Genomic DNA, 18,166 nt, shown 5'->3' with positions numbered 1-18,166 from the left:
ATGTTTCAAGGATTGGATTATGTAAAACAAATTGTTGACTCCATGCAGCAAGAATTAAGATGAGTTACAAGTGCATGAAAAGAGTTGAAAAACTGAGCAGACTAAAACTACATTCCTGTAATTCGAAAAATAGGGTGGAATGGAGCTAGGAAAAATGCAATAATTTACCATCATCGTGGTCATTCCTATTTCAGATTTTTTGTTCAGCTGTACAGGAGCTGGTGTACCCCTGGAGCTGTAGCTGGAGAACCCAGTTCCTGCAGCCAAGTGAAGACCCGGAGTACTCACCCCAGCAGGGCAGAGCAGCTCGGGCAGGGCAGGGCAGTGCTGAAACCAGGGAGAGGGGAGCTGCAGCTGCCGTGTGCTGCTGGGTCAGGAGGGGCAGCACAGGAGGGGGAGAGGGAATTGAATCCTGGAGTGACCGGCGGCCTCAGCTGATCCTGGGAGCGCTGTAGTCGCACGTCTGCGTTTTCTTCAGAGTTCCTTTCTGGAAGTTCTGGATGGAGCTGAGCAGGGCTCCTCGGCTGGCGCTGACCTCGGGTCGGGCCGGGGGCACCTCCGCGCTCACCTCTGAGCCCGGGGGCGGAGCTGCTGGCGGCAGGGGCGGCAGGGGTGGGGCTGGGGGTATGGACGATGCTCCTGAGGAGTTGGGGAGAGAAGATGGAGTTTGGTTACGCCGGGCATGTCCTGCCCCAGAGGCCTGAGGCTGCCCGGCTGGACTTGGTCAGTCCTGCACTAGTCCCATCATCCCTTGAATGCCAGTGGAGTGTGAAGAACAGAACAGATGGAAAATGCCAAAGTGATACAATCCCTCTATCTGCAGGTGAGATATCATGGCATCTGAGATACCTCTGAAATGAAGCCTGAAGGGCCTCAGGACTCAGATGCAAAACATGACTCATGTGTGATCTTGCACCAAGGAAAACGGAGATCACTGAACGGGACTTCCCAGGTTCAGCTTCTCCTGCTTGTCCCTAGTGAGGCAGTTTGTTCTTTGGGACATGAACAGTAACAAAGACTGGAAGCAAAATTTAATTCCTGTTCTTATATAACTCACTTTACAATCCTGTGAATGAAGAACCACATCCCTGTAGTATCTGTGATGACCATTTCGCTTGGCCAGATTATACTTCATTTTTAGAGTACTAACTGCAGATAGAGTTTTCTGGAAGTGTTTTACACTTCCAAAGTTCTGTTTGACTTTCTCCAAATATGTTGTAACACATGGTTGTTTTGACAGACTGAATGAATCACAACACTTGTCACACACACCTCCAGCCTGCCTCTCCTGTTCCCACATTTGTACTCTGTCCCTTGCTCTCTCTGCCAGCCACATCCACTTTCTGCTTCTCATCCAAGCTCAGCTTGCACATCCTGACTCCCTGGGAAGCCAGAGCCCACAGTGGAATGTGCAGCAGTGAGGGCCTGCATGGAGCTGTTTCCTGGCAGTTCAGACCCAGGCAAGTGGCCTCCCTCATTCACCCCAGGCACTCTCCCAAGCACCCTGATCTTGTGCAGCCCTGCTGCACCATCACTGCTACACCAGTCAAATAACAATGGGCCATCTTGTCTCATGTTCTGGAAGGAGTAGGGACATAAAGATTAATATCCTGGTACTGCTCAGCAGTGAATTTGAACACCATCATCTAGATCATGAGTTATGCCATAGGAAGACTGAAGAGACAAATGGCACCTATTAACACTTGCTTCCAGTAGCTCTGACCTACAAAGAGGAATATATTGGTAAATGGCAAGAACTGTGATACGGGGCAAGGAAAACAACATGAAGGCAACCAAGAGACTGTTGTTCCTGAAGTGAACAAATATCAAGTAGAGGTGAGCAAATATCAAGTAATTATGTAACATTATGCCACTCAGACTCAAAAGGGATTTGATAAAGCTCAACTACAGGAAAAAAAGCAGACAAAAGTCCTCTGTGCTCCATTTGTCTGTCAATTCCTCATCAACAATTTGTTTTAGGCTAACAAGTGAAGTAAAAACAGACTGCTGTTTTTAAAACAAGCAGTTATACTAGATGAAAGATATAATTCAAAACTCCTTAATTTTCTATCTGTACCAGTCTTTGAAGAAAGGCTTTTCCCATATGAGAGCAAGCTCAAGATGCAGAGTATTCACATAAAGCATCCAATTTTGGCAGTGTACATTAATATGTGCTGTGACTGTAGCACTTCCAGCTCTTCAGGAGAAATTCTCATTGGCACAAAAGCCTTCTGTGAAAACAAAGCGTTGAAGTACATTGAGCTCATCTTCACTCTCTTCCCTTCCAGAGGAAATACTCAAGTCCTAATAGAAACACCAGAGATCAACTGAAACAATTTAACCTGCCTGTTCCACGTGAATCAACTGCTTTCTGAGGTAACCAAAACTTCACACAGTGGCAGCACAAACTGAAACAAATTGCATACTAGGGCCTTCTAACTTACACAAATCTGCTTTTTACATTTGCTAAAGATGTACATCAATTTACTGTTAGGAATACTGACAAACATTCCCAGCATTAGAGTCCTGTTTCTCTTGTGGATGGATGCCAGGAAACAAAAACTTGGCACTTGTCCAAAGGAAGAACAAGACCAAGAGCAGTCCAAGTAGCCATTTAGTGGTTGGAGTGGTCAGAGCAGGACCCTGCAGGACTGGTGCACCAACCTAACTCCAAACAGATCATGCAAACTGCTGTGAAAGCACCAAGAGCATCACAAAAGAAATGGCATCGAAGAGATGCAAGAACTGCAGAGAACAAAGACAAGATTTTTGTCTGGAATTGTAAGGTGAGGCTGAAAGAGACCATGCAAGCAGTTGTACAAGATGCAATAGGGAATGACCACGAAAGCAGTGGCCAGGGAATACAAATACAGTGATAACGTGTGTGAAAGAAGGCACATTTGACACAGAGGGCAAAAAAGACACAAAATGCTTGGATCACTAAGTATTAGTAGGCCAAGATTCCAGGTGTTATCTTCAAATTTTGGTCTGGTTATTTTACAAGAATAGAAAAGACAGGGAAGTAGGGGTAGAGATCACCTTTCTTCCTGGAAAATTGTTAAATTCCTCAGGACTCACTATTACTGAAATTGAGCTGCTGACAACATCACGTAGTTGAACTCTTGGGAAACTGCTAACAGAGAATTACAGCTTACACTTGAGCTCTGCTGTGAGACATAAATACACTCAGGGTTCAGAATGGCATCTGACTAGCTATGAGCATTATATATTGAACCTGTTAATTAAGAGCATGATTCAAAAATCTTCAAATCCACTCACTTCAGTTCGGTAATCAACACCAAGCTGTCCTTCCCTTCTTGACACGAGTGGTGCAAAAGAAATCTGAGTTCACAAACATGCATTCATACACATTTACATCTACAGGTGAAATTGTTCTGCCCTACAGTGAAATCTTTTCCTGTATTTACTAGAAAAAACATTTGAAACAAGTGCTTAGCTATCACTAGGCCCTTCCAATACCAATGCTGAAGAACGTTGCCTGCAAACACACATTTTATTCATTCATGCAGTTGTAAGAATAAAACACTCAAACAAGAACTTACCAAGGGTTTTTAGAGGGACATTTTTGTTAAAAGAGTGTGTTAAAAGGAATAGGAAGTAAATCAGATGTTGTAAACTTGATGCCTGAATTGAAACAAAAACTTAATTATGAATTTAAAGTGACAGCAATTGTGTAAACAGCATTAAAAACTTGGCTGAGAATGGGATGTGAACAAAGAAAATAATTTTAGTGATAGTTTTTAAAGATGCTGTATTTCATTAAAATAATCTGTAAGAACACTCAGATTTTTTTTCTTCTATTCCCTCCCAATACTAAGCAACTTCAAGATTTGCATCCAACTTTCCCATTCAGAAACAGAGCATCTTTAAAGAGATAAATCAGCATTAGCTTACTTTTCCGAAAATTCACGTTCAAAATGATGCATGCTCTATTGAAGACAGCAGAGAAAGAAAGAGGACACAAGTTAATCATCCAGTTCTCGTGTCAAAGTAAGAAAAACAGACACTGTTAGCTGAAAGGTTAGTACAGAAGTCAATACATTCTTACTCACTGACAAATATGAGGACAGCAGATTGACTATTTCATATTACATTTACAATACTTCACTCAATTCTGAAAAATGAACCACAATTTTCCATGCTCTAAGCATTATTATACTTGATCAACAAATACAACATCCATGCTTTCAGTTGCACATGCCATAATTCAAGCTCTACAGGATTAAAGTGCATTTAGAGAGATTTGGAAAGAAATCTGCAGGAAGATTAGCCACAGAAGACGAAATCCATTCAGTTCAAGAAACACTTCCTGCTGTATTAACACCTGTATTCACACTTATGGTCAGAGACACTCAGGAAAAGCACTTCCTAAAGTATTCCACCTGTTTTACAGGAAGCTGAGGGGCAGGAAAGATGCACCATAAGGGTGCCAATGAAACACATGTCATACTGAAGGATTCAGAACAACTGGCACAGAAAAAGATTGCTAAGTACAATTCTTTCACTATTCCTGCAGGGAAGTCCAGAGAAGCAAAAGTGACACCCTCCAAATTTGTCTCTGTTTAAAGAGATCTTGGTGTATCTTATGGGCTTATTTGATTTAGAAAATATTGAGTGAAATTTTAAATAACCCACACCACACTGTTCTGCAGCCCTTCTGATCCTAGCCACTGCTCACAGCCACAAAGAAAATGAACAGATTTTCAGAGCAGGAGCAAAGAATTGTGGGGGAAAAAAGAACCACACCAGGAGCATGTCAGAAACACAGGATGTTACATTAGAGTCACTTGCATGATCTAACAATGCATTTCTAATGTTCTTTAGCCAAGAAGCTGCAACACCACCAGCCCAAAACATTCACCAGCCCAAACCAGTGAGAACAGCCCATGAGAGCCAACATCTCCAGAGGCACCTTTCCCCTCATGCTCTCAGTCCTGCAGCTGCCATTACTCAGCAGAAGCCAACCATGGTTCTATTCCTCACTCTGGTTTCCATCCACTCTCCCAAGCACTTTGCTGCAAGCCAAGCCTCTCCAGGCCTTTGTTCAGAGACAAAGAACCCTCAACATGTGAGAACCCCCTGCAGGAGGTTCCTTCCCCAGGGGCTCCTTCCCCAGGGCGTGCCAGCCTGGAGCCCTTCCCCTTTGCTCAGTGTCTCTCTCTTCACACACCACACTATGCATGACTGCTTACAGGCCAGGATGAGAGCAAAGATTCTCTTGAGGGCACTTTTCCTCATCAGCCTTAGTTTTGCCATGGTTTTGTATCAGCAGGATGCTTTGAGAGGCCCTGGTTCCAACACAGCCATACCAAACCAGACAGACAGACAGACTGAAAGCCTCAATGCCTTTTTGAGAATCATCTCAGCACACTGACACCCACAAGCAGTTTTGGAACAGAGGTAAATATCCTTAGTAAGTACAAGGAAATCAGAAGAGAGAAATGCAAGCTACAGATGCATCACTTGTCACAAACAGAGTCCTACCATGGGACCAGTGTGTCTTTCCTCAAGGCAGTAAAAGCAGACTTAGAACAGCTAAAACCACAACACTGCTGGTAAAAAAAAAATCTAGTTTCCTCTCAGAATTAATATCTGAAATTTCTTCTACGAATTCTACTCACAAAAGCATTCCTGAAAATGTGACACTTGGCTTTACACCTCATAAACAGCACCCAGCCATCAGGTCACTAAAGCACGTCCCAGTGTGAGGACAGGCAGGGCCACCAGCACCTTGTGACACAGGGCTGATCCCCACAAGTCATCAGGAGCACACTGGCACAAGATGACCAACAAACACACTGTGACAATATCCTTTGAGCTGAGACAAGTTTTGAGCACAAACCTGAGCTATTTTGATCCACATCTGCACATAAACCTGCATCCCATGCTTAAAACTTGAGAAAGTTTTCAACCAAGTTCCTAGGAGTCAGAACATAACTAAACAGTAGTTTTATAGGAGAAAAAATGCTTTCTAAACATCTGTCCATTTTGGAGCCAAGTTTCAGCTACTTCCTTATGGAAGCCCTTACAGAACTGGCAACAAATTCTCCAGATCACACAGTCAGTGCACCCAGAGAAGAGCAGTGTTATGTGCAACACAGTAACAGTCATTATCTTGCTTAGGGTAACTGGGAGAAGTTAGTTCCTACAATACACACTTCCCATGCCCTCAACTTGAAGGAGAAATTACTAATTTGAATTTCAGCATGACTGATTTGAATTACATCACACAGACTGCAGTGTCCTTTGAAAGACTATCCACAGCAAAGACAAATTTGATTGCATTGCTTTGGGTAATGAGTTGTGCTGTGAAGAAAGTTCCTGGGACTAGAAATCCTATGGCAGGAGGATATAAAACCTCACCATAAAAAATGGCAATGCCATGGGCTGCTTCCCCTCTGGAAATGTACTCTGTTAACATCTTTTGTTATTAATATTGGCCAGTGCTCCTCTTCCAGTCATTCAGACTGAAGAATATGCACTACTGCTCAATATTCAGATTTGTAATTAAACTTTCAGAGCATTTCTATTGCCCACTCAAGCAGATTCTTCACCACTTCCCACCCCTGTCTTAAACATTAGCAAAACTCTCTGCACAGCCACCCAGCAAACTGAAAAACAAAACAGGCCAAAAATAATGAAGATACTATTTTTAACCCAAATCATTCTTGTTTCTAGATTTGTTTCTACAAACTCTACTGGGTTATCAATGGAGTGTAGCAGAACTGAGAAGATTTATGAAGCTTAAGCCACCGAATTTGTCACACCTAAAATTCCTGAAAATAAATCACAGCAGTACAGGAATAAAAAGAACAAAGAAACAAGCAGTATTTCAGAGTCAGCAGACCATTAACACCAGAACAAATGCATACTGCACCATGAGGCCCAGAAAATGCCTGGAAATTTGCAATGTGGGTAGGCCTGGAGTAACACAGACTTCAAAGCAAGCAGGTCCACCCTGGGTAAATCATATCCTGTGTATCTCAGAAAGGTTATAGTTACAAAAAGGTTCTCTGGGACCCTCAAAAGAAAGCATAAGCCCACACTCAGGCTGCCACAAGGTAACTGACATCTCAGTGTTCCATCCTTGAAAACCATCATCTCCTGATCATCCTTGGGAATAACACCACCACTGAGGGGCAGAGGGGAGTAAAAAACAACATAAAAAAGATAAAAACTGTAATGATTCTTGAACATACCTGCTGTGGAGGGTGGAGTGGGGGATGATGGAGATGTTAAAGGGGAACTGGCCCCAGAGCCTGCTGAATAAAACAACAGTCAAGTAACTACAGCTGTGGCATGGCAGTTCAACACAGACAAGACAGATTGCTGGGAGCAGGCCAACTTTATTGACTGAAAATCCAATCCTGCTTCCACATCTTGGGAAATGTACCCACTCACAGCAACAGTGGCTTCACAGTACAGAGTATGAGAGAAGCCCCAAAGGCATAGGAAATGCACTCAATATTTCTCAGTGGGAAACATTTCTGCTGCTTAGGCTGTTGGATAGAGCATACAAATTCTGTTCACCTTAAGAGCTGTGCCAATGCATGGGTGGCACCCCATCTCTCCTAAGAGAGGATTTTCAGTCAGTGCTGTACTCCACAACAAGCTGCTTTTGGACACATTTTAGCCAAGCAAATCAACTCTGGTAATCTGTTTGTTCCATAGTACCAACCACACCTTTTAACTAAATGAAATTTTATCAAAGGCTTTGTTGTTTCAAAATTTGGCACTGAAGCAGCAATTTAGCACATAATTTTCTCATTCATCTTAACACCTTACTATGTAACACAGATCACCAGAGAGTCTCCCTGAAGACTGCATTATTTAATGGCCCAAGTAATGGATGTTGTTGTTATTCAACTCAAATATCAAACAGAATGAAGAGACTGATCATTTTTTTGAGGAATGGGGCACAGAAGAGAGGAGACATTACTTTAAATTTGGCAACTGAAAATATAACATCAACCATATTTTTAAGACCTCCATTTACTTATTATTAAATACCCAAAACAGTGGTACCAGACTTTGTAAAGCGTTGGTAATCCCAAATCTTTCAGACAGAAGATGACAGGAATAACAGAAAAACTGACACAGCTGTGTAGAAGCAAATTCCCCTCTCTGTAGTTACCTGAGTTATTTGAGTTGCTGTATTTGGCTGAGTGCTCTTCCCCACTTTCATTGGCAGAACGTTTTGACTTCTGTAAAAGGGAGCAGAGGAAATGGAAGATAGGAATGAATAATCACTTTCTATGAAAGGTAAGGATTGAACTGACACACACAGATTTGTAACAGCACCCACTGTATCACACAATGCTTTTCAATGCTCAGCATCCCCCTCCCCATACCCAGCACACACTGATGTGGTTACAAGAGCAGCAAGGCTGTTCTGTGCTCAAATATCCCTAGCCAGGCCCCAGGGAACTCCAGTACCCTCTGACCACAAGGGAAAGGAAGGAACTGACACACACACGCCCTCCCAGGAAAGAAGAGGAACACAGACAGCGCTGCAGGCTCCAACAGCTCCCCAGGAGTGGGACAGAGCAGAGCAGCTCCTCTGGGTCTGAGCTGCTAACCAAGACTGGTTTGTTCAGCAACCTCAAACAGGCTCCAATAAGCAAGTCAGCTACCACTGTAATTTAAACTTCTTAGTAAATCTATTCCTTAGTTAAAGAAGTGAAAACAACCAGGAAGTAGTGCAGAAAAACACAGGAAGGAGTAGAGTCATGTACTAGAGTACATATGGCTAAACCTGGGCATAGTAAACGTTACAAAAAGAAACACATCTTTTTCTGTGGGAGAAACCTATTTAAAGATTGCTTACTTTTCGTGCCAAGATCTTCCTTTTCTTTTTTTCTTCTTCAGAGCCATGATGAGATTGAGCTCTTGTCAGCCTTCTGTGCTGGTGAATCTGCAAAATCAAAGAAAAAACAGAAAAAGACTATAGTAAGATCTCAAATGTTTGAAAACAATGTTTGAGGTACAAGAAAACACATTGTAGTCACTTTGTATGTTTGGATTCCCTTTTTCATTTCTAGTTTTTCCTTTACTGTTTCTGGTAGAGGATGGAGACTTGTACTGAAGTTAAAATGATCCTCTAACTTGGGAGCCACTACCTGGGAAACTGCAACTCTTAAAATAATGAAATGCCATACAGTCAACAGCTGTTATACAACTCCTCATATTGCATTTTTGGGAAAGCAAATCTGCTGGTGAAAACCTTTATTATTCAAAATCACTTTTGAGTAAAAACTCACTTTCTGCATGTAAAAGTGGTAAGGGGAAATTCAATGTCTGTAGGAAATAAAGAAATGTAAACATTACCAATTTCTGTTCCTCTGTTAATCGCTTTTCTATGCATTCCTTGGAGATTTTCAATGCCTCTTTTAGCTTAGTGGGAATCTAGTACAGAATGGGGAACAAAATCATAGCACAAAATGTGATAAAGGAAAGCACAACTTCACTGATCAAAATTCACCATTCATCTGATGACATTTCTCATCTAAAGCCCCAAGATGTGACACTACTCCTTTAGTGAAGCAGAAAAGAAGACTCTAGATGAATGTTTACTCTACTCCAAATCTACCTACAGATCAGCAGGGACAAAGAAAACACCAAACCCTGGCAGTGATACTCTAAAAGCAAGGACAGATAACTACTTTGAGACTCCAGTCACATCCCCAAATTTCTCTGAGGCTGACAACACAAGACACAGGGCACAAATCCTCCAGGAGGGACCAGATGTGGCCCCTGAAATGCCCCAGTGCTGGAGCTGGCAGCAAGGTGCTGATGGTCTCAGGCAGCAGAACTGGCTCCCAGAGGTGCTGGCAATGGCTGTCCCATGGCATTTCCTCTCACTGCAAGGGGCCTGCAGGGCCCAGAGCCTGTGCTCAGACAGAGCATCACCATCAGCCCCACAAATGGGCTCCAGCTCAGCAGCTGCCCCTGAACACCCCTGGGTCACATCGTGCTCCCCTCCAAGGGGTGGCACAACATTCCCAGGGACAGGGTGGCAAAGGAATCCAAACACTGCTGGCAACAGCCACAGAGGCAAACCAAGCCAGATCTCCTCAACCCCCTCTGTCAATTAATATGTAGCTACCCACATCCTGGCACTTCCACAAATATCAGCAAATCAGTGTTGAACTCTACCTTGAACTGTGGTTTCTCAGAGTTTGTTAGCAGGACATCACTGAATAATCTGTGAGTTGATAAAAAAAATTAAAAAGAGGAATATTATTGCCAAGAGACAGGCAAAATCAGAACAAGAATTCTATTGGTACTGTTCACTTAAACCCCTCTTTCTCCTTTTGCTTCTCTGTCCTCAACCCTTGGCCACAGATTTCTAGGTACTGCTTCTTATTATCTAAGCACTGCTGTAAGATTAGCAGCACTCAACCCTCAGAATGCAGCCACTACTTATGGCTGAGAAAATCGGTTTGTGTGAGCTATTTTGAAAGTGGATAGAACAGGTACAGTTATCAAAGGCAGAGAAAGGTTCCCCCCAAAAGAGAATACCTTTTCCTTAAAAGAATATGGATTTTTTTATTTAAAAAAAAAAAAACTTCCATGGACCTTATTTTGAATTTCACCAAAACAAAATCATAGCTCTTGTTAAAAAAAAACTTCTCTTAGCAAAACCCTTGTCTTAGAATTAACAAGGAACATGTGAAAGATCAAGTGAACTTAACATTTGAAAATATCTGCATTCTTGCCTGTCCTCTACAAAAGGCAATTAAAGCAAATATTGTAATATTTTTGCTCTCCCCTCTATGGTATCAGCAGAAGCACAATAAATGATTAATCCTTTTCCATCCAAAACAAAGACACTAGAGGGCAATGGTAGTCTGAAAATAAACTGGTTAGCCCATTTCTAGATACTTTGTCCTGGAGAACATACTAGAAAATTATCACAGAGAGACCTCAATCTTGGCTCCAAAATAAATATTTCTGGGTTGCTGTTCACTATGGAAAATTATCACAGGCTTATAGTAGAGAAAATTAATTCACATCTAGAATCAAGTTAATTCAGGAGAATGAACAATTTAGAAATAAAGCAAATTTTAAAATACTTCAAAAATCCATGAAAGTTCATCCTTGTTTACTGGACTTTCTGACCCTTTCAGATTACATGTTCTTATGGCTATAATAAATATACATTTCAATTATAATAATTGCTTTAAATTACATTAATTGCATTGCATAGCTATGTAGAAGACTTTTGTAAAGAGTATTGGTATGGAGGGAATGTAGTATATCATCTTCCATATCAAATGCAGCTGGGCATAGATTGTTTATTCAACATCTTTAAACACCTGTATATTTCTGTATTCACAGAGCTTTCCTACAGTATTTCTACCCTGCTTGCATTGTTCTCTCTACCTCACACCTTAAAAAGCAGAGGAGGGGAGGAGAAGAAAGAATTGAAGGCTGCAGTGACTCTTCCCAACCAAGAAATCTGAACCTCAGAGCAGGCTCCAAATGCACTGCAATCTGTGCTGTGAGAGCAGACCCAGATTTAGGAATGGACAATCTGCCACTGAGGGAGCCCCAGCTACAGCATCTCACATTGAGAAATAATGAAAGAACCTCCCACCAGAACTGTGGTTCCATGCTCAGCGTGCTGGTGACGTGTCCCAGCATGGGGACAGCAATTTCCCTGGAATGCTGTGCCCTAACTGCAGGCAGGGTGGCACTGCAGACAGGTGTGGTCCCCACTCAGTGGCACAGTGACAGTGCTCCCTTTCTGCATCCTGGCCTTGCCCCCCTGCACTGCATACTTGAAGGGCAGCCTGTAAGGAAATTTATTCTGTCTATGCTTCAGAGAATCCCCAAGCCAGCCCTGCAAGAAACCAGAGAGAACTCCATTCTACATTTCAGACCCAGAGCAGCTCTAAATGTCACTGCTGAGCAAAGCAAGAGACATTTCACTAGTGCTAAGTGAACTGATAGCAGAACTTTCTGAAGTAGGTCTGAAGGCAACATGCAAAAAGACTCCGTATTCTAAATCATTTAAATCAATCTGAGCATGATCTCAATCATGCTTGCATTACTTTAATGGCTGGATTAATTCAAAGCATGCTAAATAAAGTGCATACATAACACACCGAGAGACAAAGAAACATTAAACACACATATTAACAAGGGATGGGTCCTAGAAAGCCTATCAAGCTTCACTTGGGATACATCCCTCAGAAGAAGGAGCAAACCTTTCTAAAGAGGAACAAGAGCAGAAAGTTTCTTCCTCCTGAAATAATTAAAAACATTGCCATGAATATAAAACAAGTTGAACAGGACTTACGGCATCTGTAAGAGCCGTGAGACAGTTGGCATCCCATTCTTCAGAGCTTCACAAGTCAGAATGGACTCCAACACTGACACTGCCAAAGAAAGAACAAGAATGAACACATTTTTGCACAGCAGGACAGCAAATGATTTAAAATGGACGTTTGGAACTGCCTGTGATGCTCCCCTAAGTATTGCATCAAGCAAGCAGTGATGAAGCTCTGTGGCATGTGGTTTTTATTATAGCATTACTATTACACATAGAAGCTTTTCAAGAATGTTAGACATGAGGCAAGGGAATCCAGGCATCTCATTACTTGCTAAACACTGCTTTGTCACTCAGCTAAAAAAGTTTTACTCATGCACCAGATATATTTGATGAAGAGCACATTTTCTATTTGACCAAATTGCTAATTCTTTCTGGCCAGAGGGTGCAAAGATCTCAGGCTGCTATTTCACAGCCCTTCAGCTTAGGTAAAGTCTAAGAGTGCACCCAGGCAGCTGTGACTGAGATGTTCTGCACTGCATACTAACCAACAAACACTGATGGAGCAGGGGGGAAGCTCTCCACTGGAATGGTGTCTGGAGGTCTTCCATAGGTCATTTCATACAGTAAGTGTCCAAAGCAATGAACATCAACACCCTCTAAAGTCTGTGGGAGAACAAAAAAAAAATAAAAGCACAACTTGTTAGTTTTTCACAACTGGTTAACCCAGTGATCTTGCATGTGAAGACAGAAAAGAGGAACCAGTAAGGCAGTTCCTAACCACAACCATTTCCCTGCATAACTGTAGCTCAGATGAAATCTTCATGCTAGAAGCTACAGCAGCCTCTGTTGCCTTTCTGTACAAGATGGTACAAATGGGAGAGCAGTGTAGTCATGTTCTGTAAAAAGGTGTGAAGTAGTAAATTCTTCACAAAGCACTTTAGAGATCTACACACCAACAGAAGTCCCAACCAAGCACACTTTCCTGGCTAAGTCAAACAGCAAAGAATGAGATTCATAAAACAACCAACTGTCACTTTACAGGGAAGTAGATAAAAAGATGGGAAAAAATGCATACCAAACAAACCTAGGAGAGTCTCTTTTGCTCCTCCTTAGGTTTGTGTAAGCAGTACATACATGCTGAGCTGCCAGACATCATATTTCCAAGATTTCTGAATCATGTTTAAACAGAAGAGGTTCCTCTTACTGTAAGAGGCTTTGATGGCACTAACAGATTTGGACGAACCATGAACTTGTGATCATTTCTTTGACAACACAGTAGAACTTGTTTAGCAAGGTCAGCAAGCAGCTCTCTCATGATGCTGCACAGAATTTATTACAATGAGAGCCTAAAGGCAGGGAATGATGTTGCTGCAACAGGGCAAATTTGTTTTCATATTTTTGCAGTTAGATAAATATTTTGCTTTGCAAGCCTGCAGTCAAACAGACACCCCTCAAACAAATAAAAATAACCTTTGAATAGCTAGAATCTGCAAGCATCTGATCAATTTTCACACTCCCCACCAAAGATAAGGCAGATTACTGCTCCCAGCTAAGCACAAGTAAATAGCTGTGCTCACTGTACAGACATAGAAGTGAAACTGTAGTAGACAATATGCAAATTCCTACGAAGTACAGACCAGGGTGGAAAGAGATCTTAAAACAATTGCACTTTACCTCTATTTGTGCTGGCACTGGTGTCACAAAAACACTCACCCACACTCCCCCTCTACCAGCTTACCTTTGGCCTCAGCCTCACTCCAGTGTGCTGCCACAGAACTGCTGTGCAGCCAGACAGGGACTGGGGGCAAGCAGAAAAGCAATTGGATGGACCAAAGCTCGGATTAAAAAAAAGGGGCTTTTTCATTCTAGTCAGTTCTCCACAAACAAAGGTTGAGAACAAAGATTTGCATAAGAGTCAGATGAATTCCTTGTCTGAACCTTACATTAATTTTCCGAAACTGGGAAAAGTATGATCGATAAAATGATGGCAGTCCCAACAAGGAATTTTCTAGATCCAGTAACTTGCAGGTATCCCCATCCAGCATAACATTGGCAGAGTGAAGATGGCCATAAGGAAATCCCTTCTCATGGAGGAATTTTAATACCTGAAAAAAATTGAATAGAGAAGCACTATCACAAGATGCTCTGATGATCTCAAGATTGTAAAATCATCAACTTAAATGCTCCAATACTAAATACATAATAAATAAGGCCCCCATTTGGAATGCTCACTCAACTTGATCTTCTATCTACATCCTCTTTTGCTGACTATTCATTCCCATTTCACTGGTAGCACTTTTCACAAAACAAATATTTGATGCTGATCCTCAAAGCAGGCTTATGGACATCTCCCAAAGAGATCTGGAAACTAAAATTTAAAATTCTACTGAATATGATAGTTTGAGTAAAAAAAAAATTTAAAAAACCACTAACAACCACAAATTTATGGTACATGTTTTCCAGGCTATGAGCTACTTCTTTCCCATTTTACATAAGGAACAGACTATATTATCACCTCTCTCCCATTTAAGCTCCATACATACCAACTGCATTTTTGGGGGGGTCATAAACGATCTCACACAAATATATCTAAATTCAACTCAGCAGATCTCAATTTACATTTAGCTTTGAAGTCTGCTGCTTATATAAAGCTTGTATACTCAGAAATTTGTCCGTTTTCTGTAGTTAGACCAGTTGGCCTCCAAAATAATAAATCAAAAAAGCTAGCAAATAAAGAAAAACAAATTACCTCTAATATTTGCCTTCCATATGTTTTTATTTGCTGAAGTTCAAGACCTTGAATTTTTTTAGGATTGCAATACTTCTTCAGGAATGGGTCTTTTGGCTTTGCCTTTAAAAGAAACACACAAATCAAGTATCATGCCCAGAAAAGTCATTATTTGTCTTAGCTTGTTTAGCAATTGATGGCAAACACTTTCTAAAAAACATGCATGGTCATTCCAGCATAAGTTGTGCCATTTGACTTGGGGGTAGAGGGAAGATGTTACCTTATAAATAAGGTCCTTTAGTGTCCCTTTTTCACTGAACGGTCTAATAACCAGCGCTGAAGATTCATTGGCAGTGGCAAAAGTGATTTTGTAAATATAGGGATGCTACCGAAAGAAGAAACTGAAGGTAAATTTTAGATGATGATGGATTTTTTTTTAATCATTTGTGTTCAATTCACAAGTAAGAAAAGATCAGTCTGAATTGTGTGAAAAGTAGTAATTGTCTGAAAAGTAGTAAATTGGATTCTGTCAGTGGCATGGAATAACTCAAGTTATTCAGTCTTAACCTGGAGTAAATGCAAAGAAAACTTCACAAAGACGTTATTCAATTAACATATAAATTAAAACAAAAAAAAACTATTTCAGCCAGTCTTTCACATGCTTAACATCCTTAAAGAGAGACTCCAGAGACTCCTTTTGTAGTCAAATGCCAGATTTTCAGGCAGAGATGTCTACTGGATTTATACTGTGGCATTTCACAGGAGCTTAAACTGTACACCCTCCATTGCAGCTCTACTGAGATGCTCCTGCCTTGAGTCCGAAGAACTGAAAAAATAATGATGCTTGTTCCACTGCCTCATCCACTGCTGCCTGAGAATATCCCAGCTCACAGGTTGGCAATTACACCTAAACAGCACTATCCTAACAGCCTGAAGGTGTTGAGGAGATTAAATAAAAGCTCATGATCTCACGGTACTGCACAAGAAGAAAAAAGTCAAATCAACCACAACATTGAATCTCCTGTAATAATCCTGCAGGTTTATTACTTGTGCTGAGAACATCTTGCCTCATAGTATATGAGAAATGTAATTAAATGGTTTGCAAACCTTTAATGAAAGCAACTCTAAAATCACAAACTATGCCAACTAGGCTACATGTGCTTTTCCAAGATCAGTCCTTGACACACACTTTCATGCTAGCACAACTTAAAAATCTTCAGTACTCACAGAACAGGAAGAAAGAAGTTTCACAGCATACTGTAAGTCTCTGTCAGACAAGTATTTATCAGGGCCAAGATCAGCCTGGAAGAAAACAGGAAAAAAACGGCATCGTAATATATGCTGCATTCCATACAGAAAATGTGATCAATGTTCTACCTTGGCAAATTAGGACACATGTTTGAAGGTATATTTTGAAGAGCAAGCAAGAAAATTACACCCACAAAATGAAACCTGAAGAGGCTGAATAAGGCCATACAAACATCCCGACCATAAATAAGTATTACTGCCTCTTTCCTCCCACAGACCTGACATGCATTACTACCACTGAATGAACTTTGCCAACCCTAAACTGGGGAACTGTGTACATTAGGAACTGATAAGGCACCTTCTTCCTCTGCAGCAAGAAAAACTTCCCTCCTCCCACTAAAGCCTGCAGGCTTTAGTGACCTCCATGCTCCAGTGAAGTGTCACAAACAGCAGTGCTCATACAACCAACAGGTAACACATTTCAGCACAGGAGCAAGAGCAATTCTCATTAAGGGAGCAATTCATGCTCCCCTCACCTATCAGTTTGTCAGTGGAACTAAAGATCTGAGTAGGAAAACCCATGACCTTAAAAAGGTCCATCTCATTATTTTTAGTGAGCACATTTATATTATGACCAACAGCCACATCATTACAAGAAAAGAATCCTGAGGTGCAGGTTTGGGAACAAATGACCAAGCACAGAAACTTCCAAACTGGATTTGCACCAGAGGAAAGAAATACAAGAAATCCCACACCACACATCTACCTAAGGGCTTCCTCAAAGCCTGAGCTCTTCAATCTCTCTCCCCATCACTCACACATGGTAGTCAAAATCAAACTTTGAGTGAAATTGAGAAAGACTTAAGAATGAAATTAAAGCATAGATACCCAGCTTAACACTAGCCGTTCCTTTGGTTGATTCTTAATTTTCATTAGGAAATATTTCTTACGTATTCGCCAACCTAAAAAAAAGTAAAGAAAAAAGTCAGCAGGGGCTTTAATTAAACACTGCTAAATCACACAGCTTACAGGCAGGACAAGGCCTGTAAGCAAAGACAGTATTGGAACCTCTCCTAGTTGGGGAAACAATCAGAGAAGTTTTCATGCACACATGCCCTTCTTACCTATATCTTTTAATGGTTCAACTACTTCCCACTTTGGCTCTGAGCGGAAGAACATTGAAACATGCTGTAAGGCAATTTCTGGAAAGAAAAAAAAGGAGACAAAGAGGGAGAAAAAGAAGAAAAAAATTTAATGTATTTAAGACACTGTATAATGTAATTATCCACATATGAGGTAAGATCCAATGCCAGAAGGAAGCCTTCAGGAATTCAGACTAAAAGTCAGCAAAATCATTTTGAAAGGAAATCAGATAAACACACAGAGGGTATTTGCATTTTGAACTTGGTAACTCAAATCCAGAGAGAAAACAGAGAAAGCACTGCTTGGAAAACTTAGCTTCCCAATCTCCATTCTATCTGTACTGGATCTACATTTCCAAGTCTAAATCACAGCTCAGATTTCCCACACTAGGTGTACACAACATTAGAACATCAAATGTTCCTGCTGCATCTGTAAAAGTGCTTTTATCTCTTTGACATCCATCTATGTTGCTAAGCATAGTTTATGTAAACTCATTAGTTCTGTTTCACTATAGGTTATTGTGCCCTTTTCTGTGCAGGCAGAGGTATTTGGCCAGCTATCATGAGCCTTCATACATTTTGGGGGCCAAGGGGGAGGACACCCATCTGGTTAGTGAAGTCTCCCACAGCTGGGAACACAACTGGTTTATTCATGAAGTGACTTGAGGGGAAATCTCAATGAGAAGTGGGGGGAAGAAAGGGAATCATGCCAAGGGAATCATGGCATAGAAATACAGCAAAAAGGTAAGG

General features: G+C 41.3%; 1 protein-coding gene across 8 annotated transcripts in view; it reads right to left on the bottom strand.

Moving 5' to 3' along the window:
- Positions 1–178: 178 nt before the first annotated feature.
- PXK (PX domain containing serine/threonine kinase like) overlaps positions 179–18,166 on the bottom strand; it is a 32,632-nt gene continuing 14,644 nt past the window's right edge. The window contains exons 5-20 of one of the 8 annotated variants that reach the window (XR_013183817.1): positions 17,399–17,476; positions 17,163–17,236; positions 16,254–16,328; positions 15,307–15,411; positions 15,048–15,149; positions 14,242–14,403; positions 12,844–12,961; positions 12,326–12,404; positions 10,177–10,225; positions 9,349–9,426; positions 8,849–8,935; positions 8,156–8,225; positions 7,221–7,283; positions 3,916–3,950; positions 3,564–3,645; positions 581–639 (exon numbers count right to left, since the gene is read on the bottom strand). Coding sequence is in view for 6 of the 8 variants with exons in the window: in XM_054640301.2 (XP_054496276.2) it covers positions 431–639; positions 7,221–7,283; positions 8,156–8,225; positions 8,849–8,935; positions 9,349–9,426; positions 10,177–10,225; positions 12,326–12,404; positions 12,844–12,961; positions 14,242–14,403; positions 15,048–15,149; positions 15,307–15,411; positions 16,254–16,328; positions 17,163–17,236; positions 17,399–17,476 (1,349 nt within the window). In the remaining 2 variants the exon portion in view is untranslated. Of the gene's footprint in view, positions 640–3,563; positions 3,646–3,915; positions 3,951–7,220; positions 7,284–8,155; positions 8,226–8,848; positions 8,936–9,348; positions 9,427–10,176; positions 10,226–12,325; positions 12,405–12,843; positions 12,962–14,241; positions 14,404–15,047; positions 15,150–15,306; positions 15,412–16,253; positions 16,329–17,162; positions 17,237–17,398; positions 17,477–18,166 lie in introns of all 8 variants that reach the window. The other 7 variants (XR_013183818.1, XM_077184317.1, XM_077184318.1 and 4 more) reach the window with 7 other exon arrangements.

Source organism: Agelaius phoeniceus, chromosome 11, assembly GCF_051311805.1.
Source record: "Agelaius phoeniceus isolate bAgePho1 chromosome 11, bAgePho1.hap1, whole genome shotgun sequence".
NCBI classification, from domain to species: domain Eukaryota; kingdom Metazoa; phylum Chordata; class Aves; order Passeriformes; family Icteridae; genus Agelaius; species Agelaius phoeniceus.
Note: the sequence above shows the minus strand (reverse complement) of the source record. Positions and strands in the feature narration are given on the sequence as shown.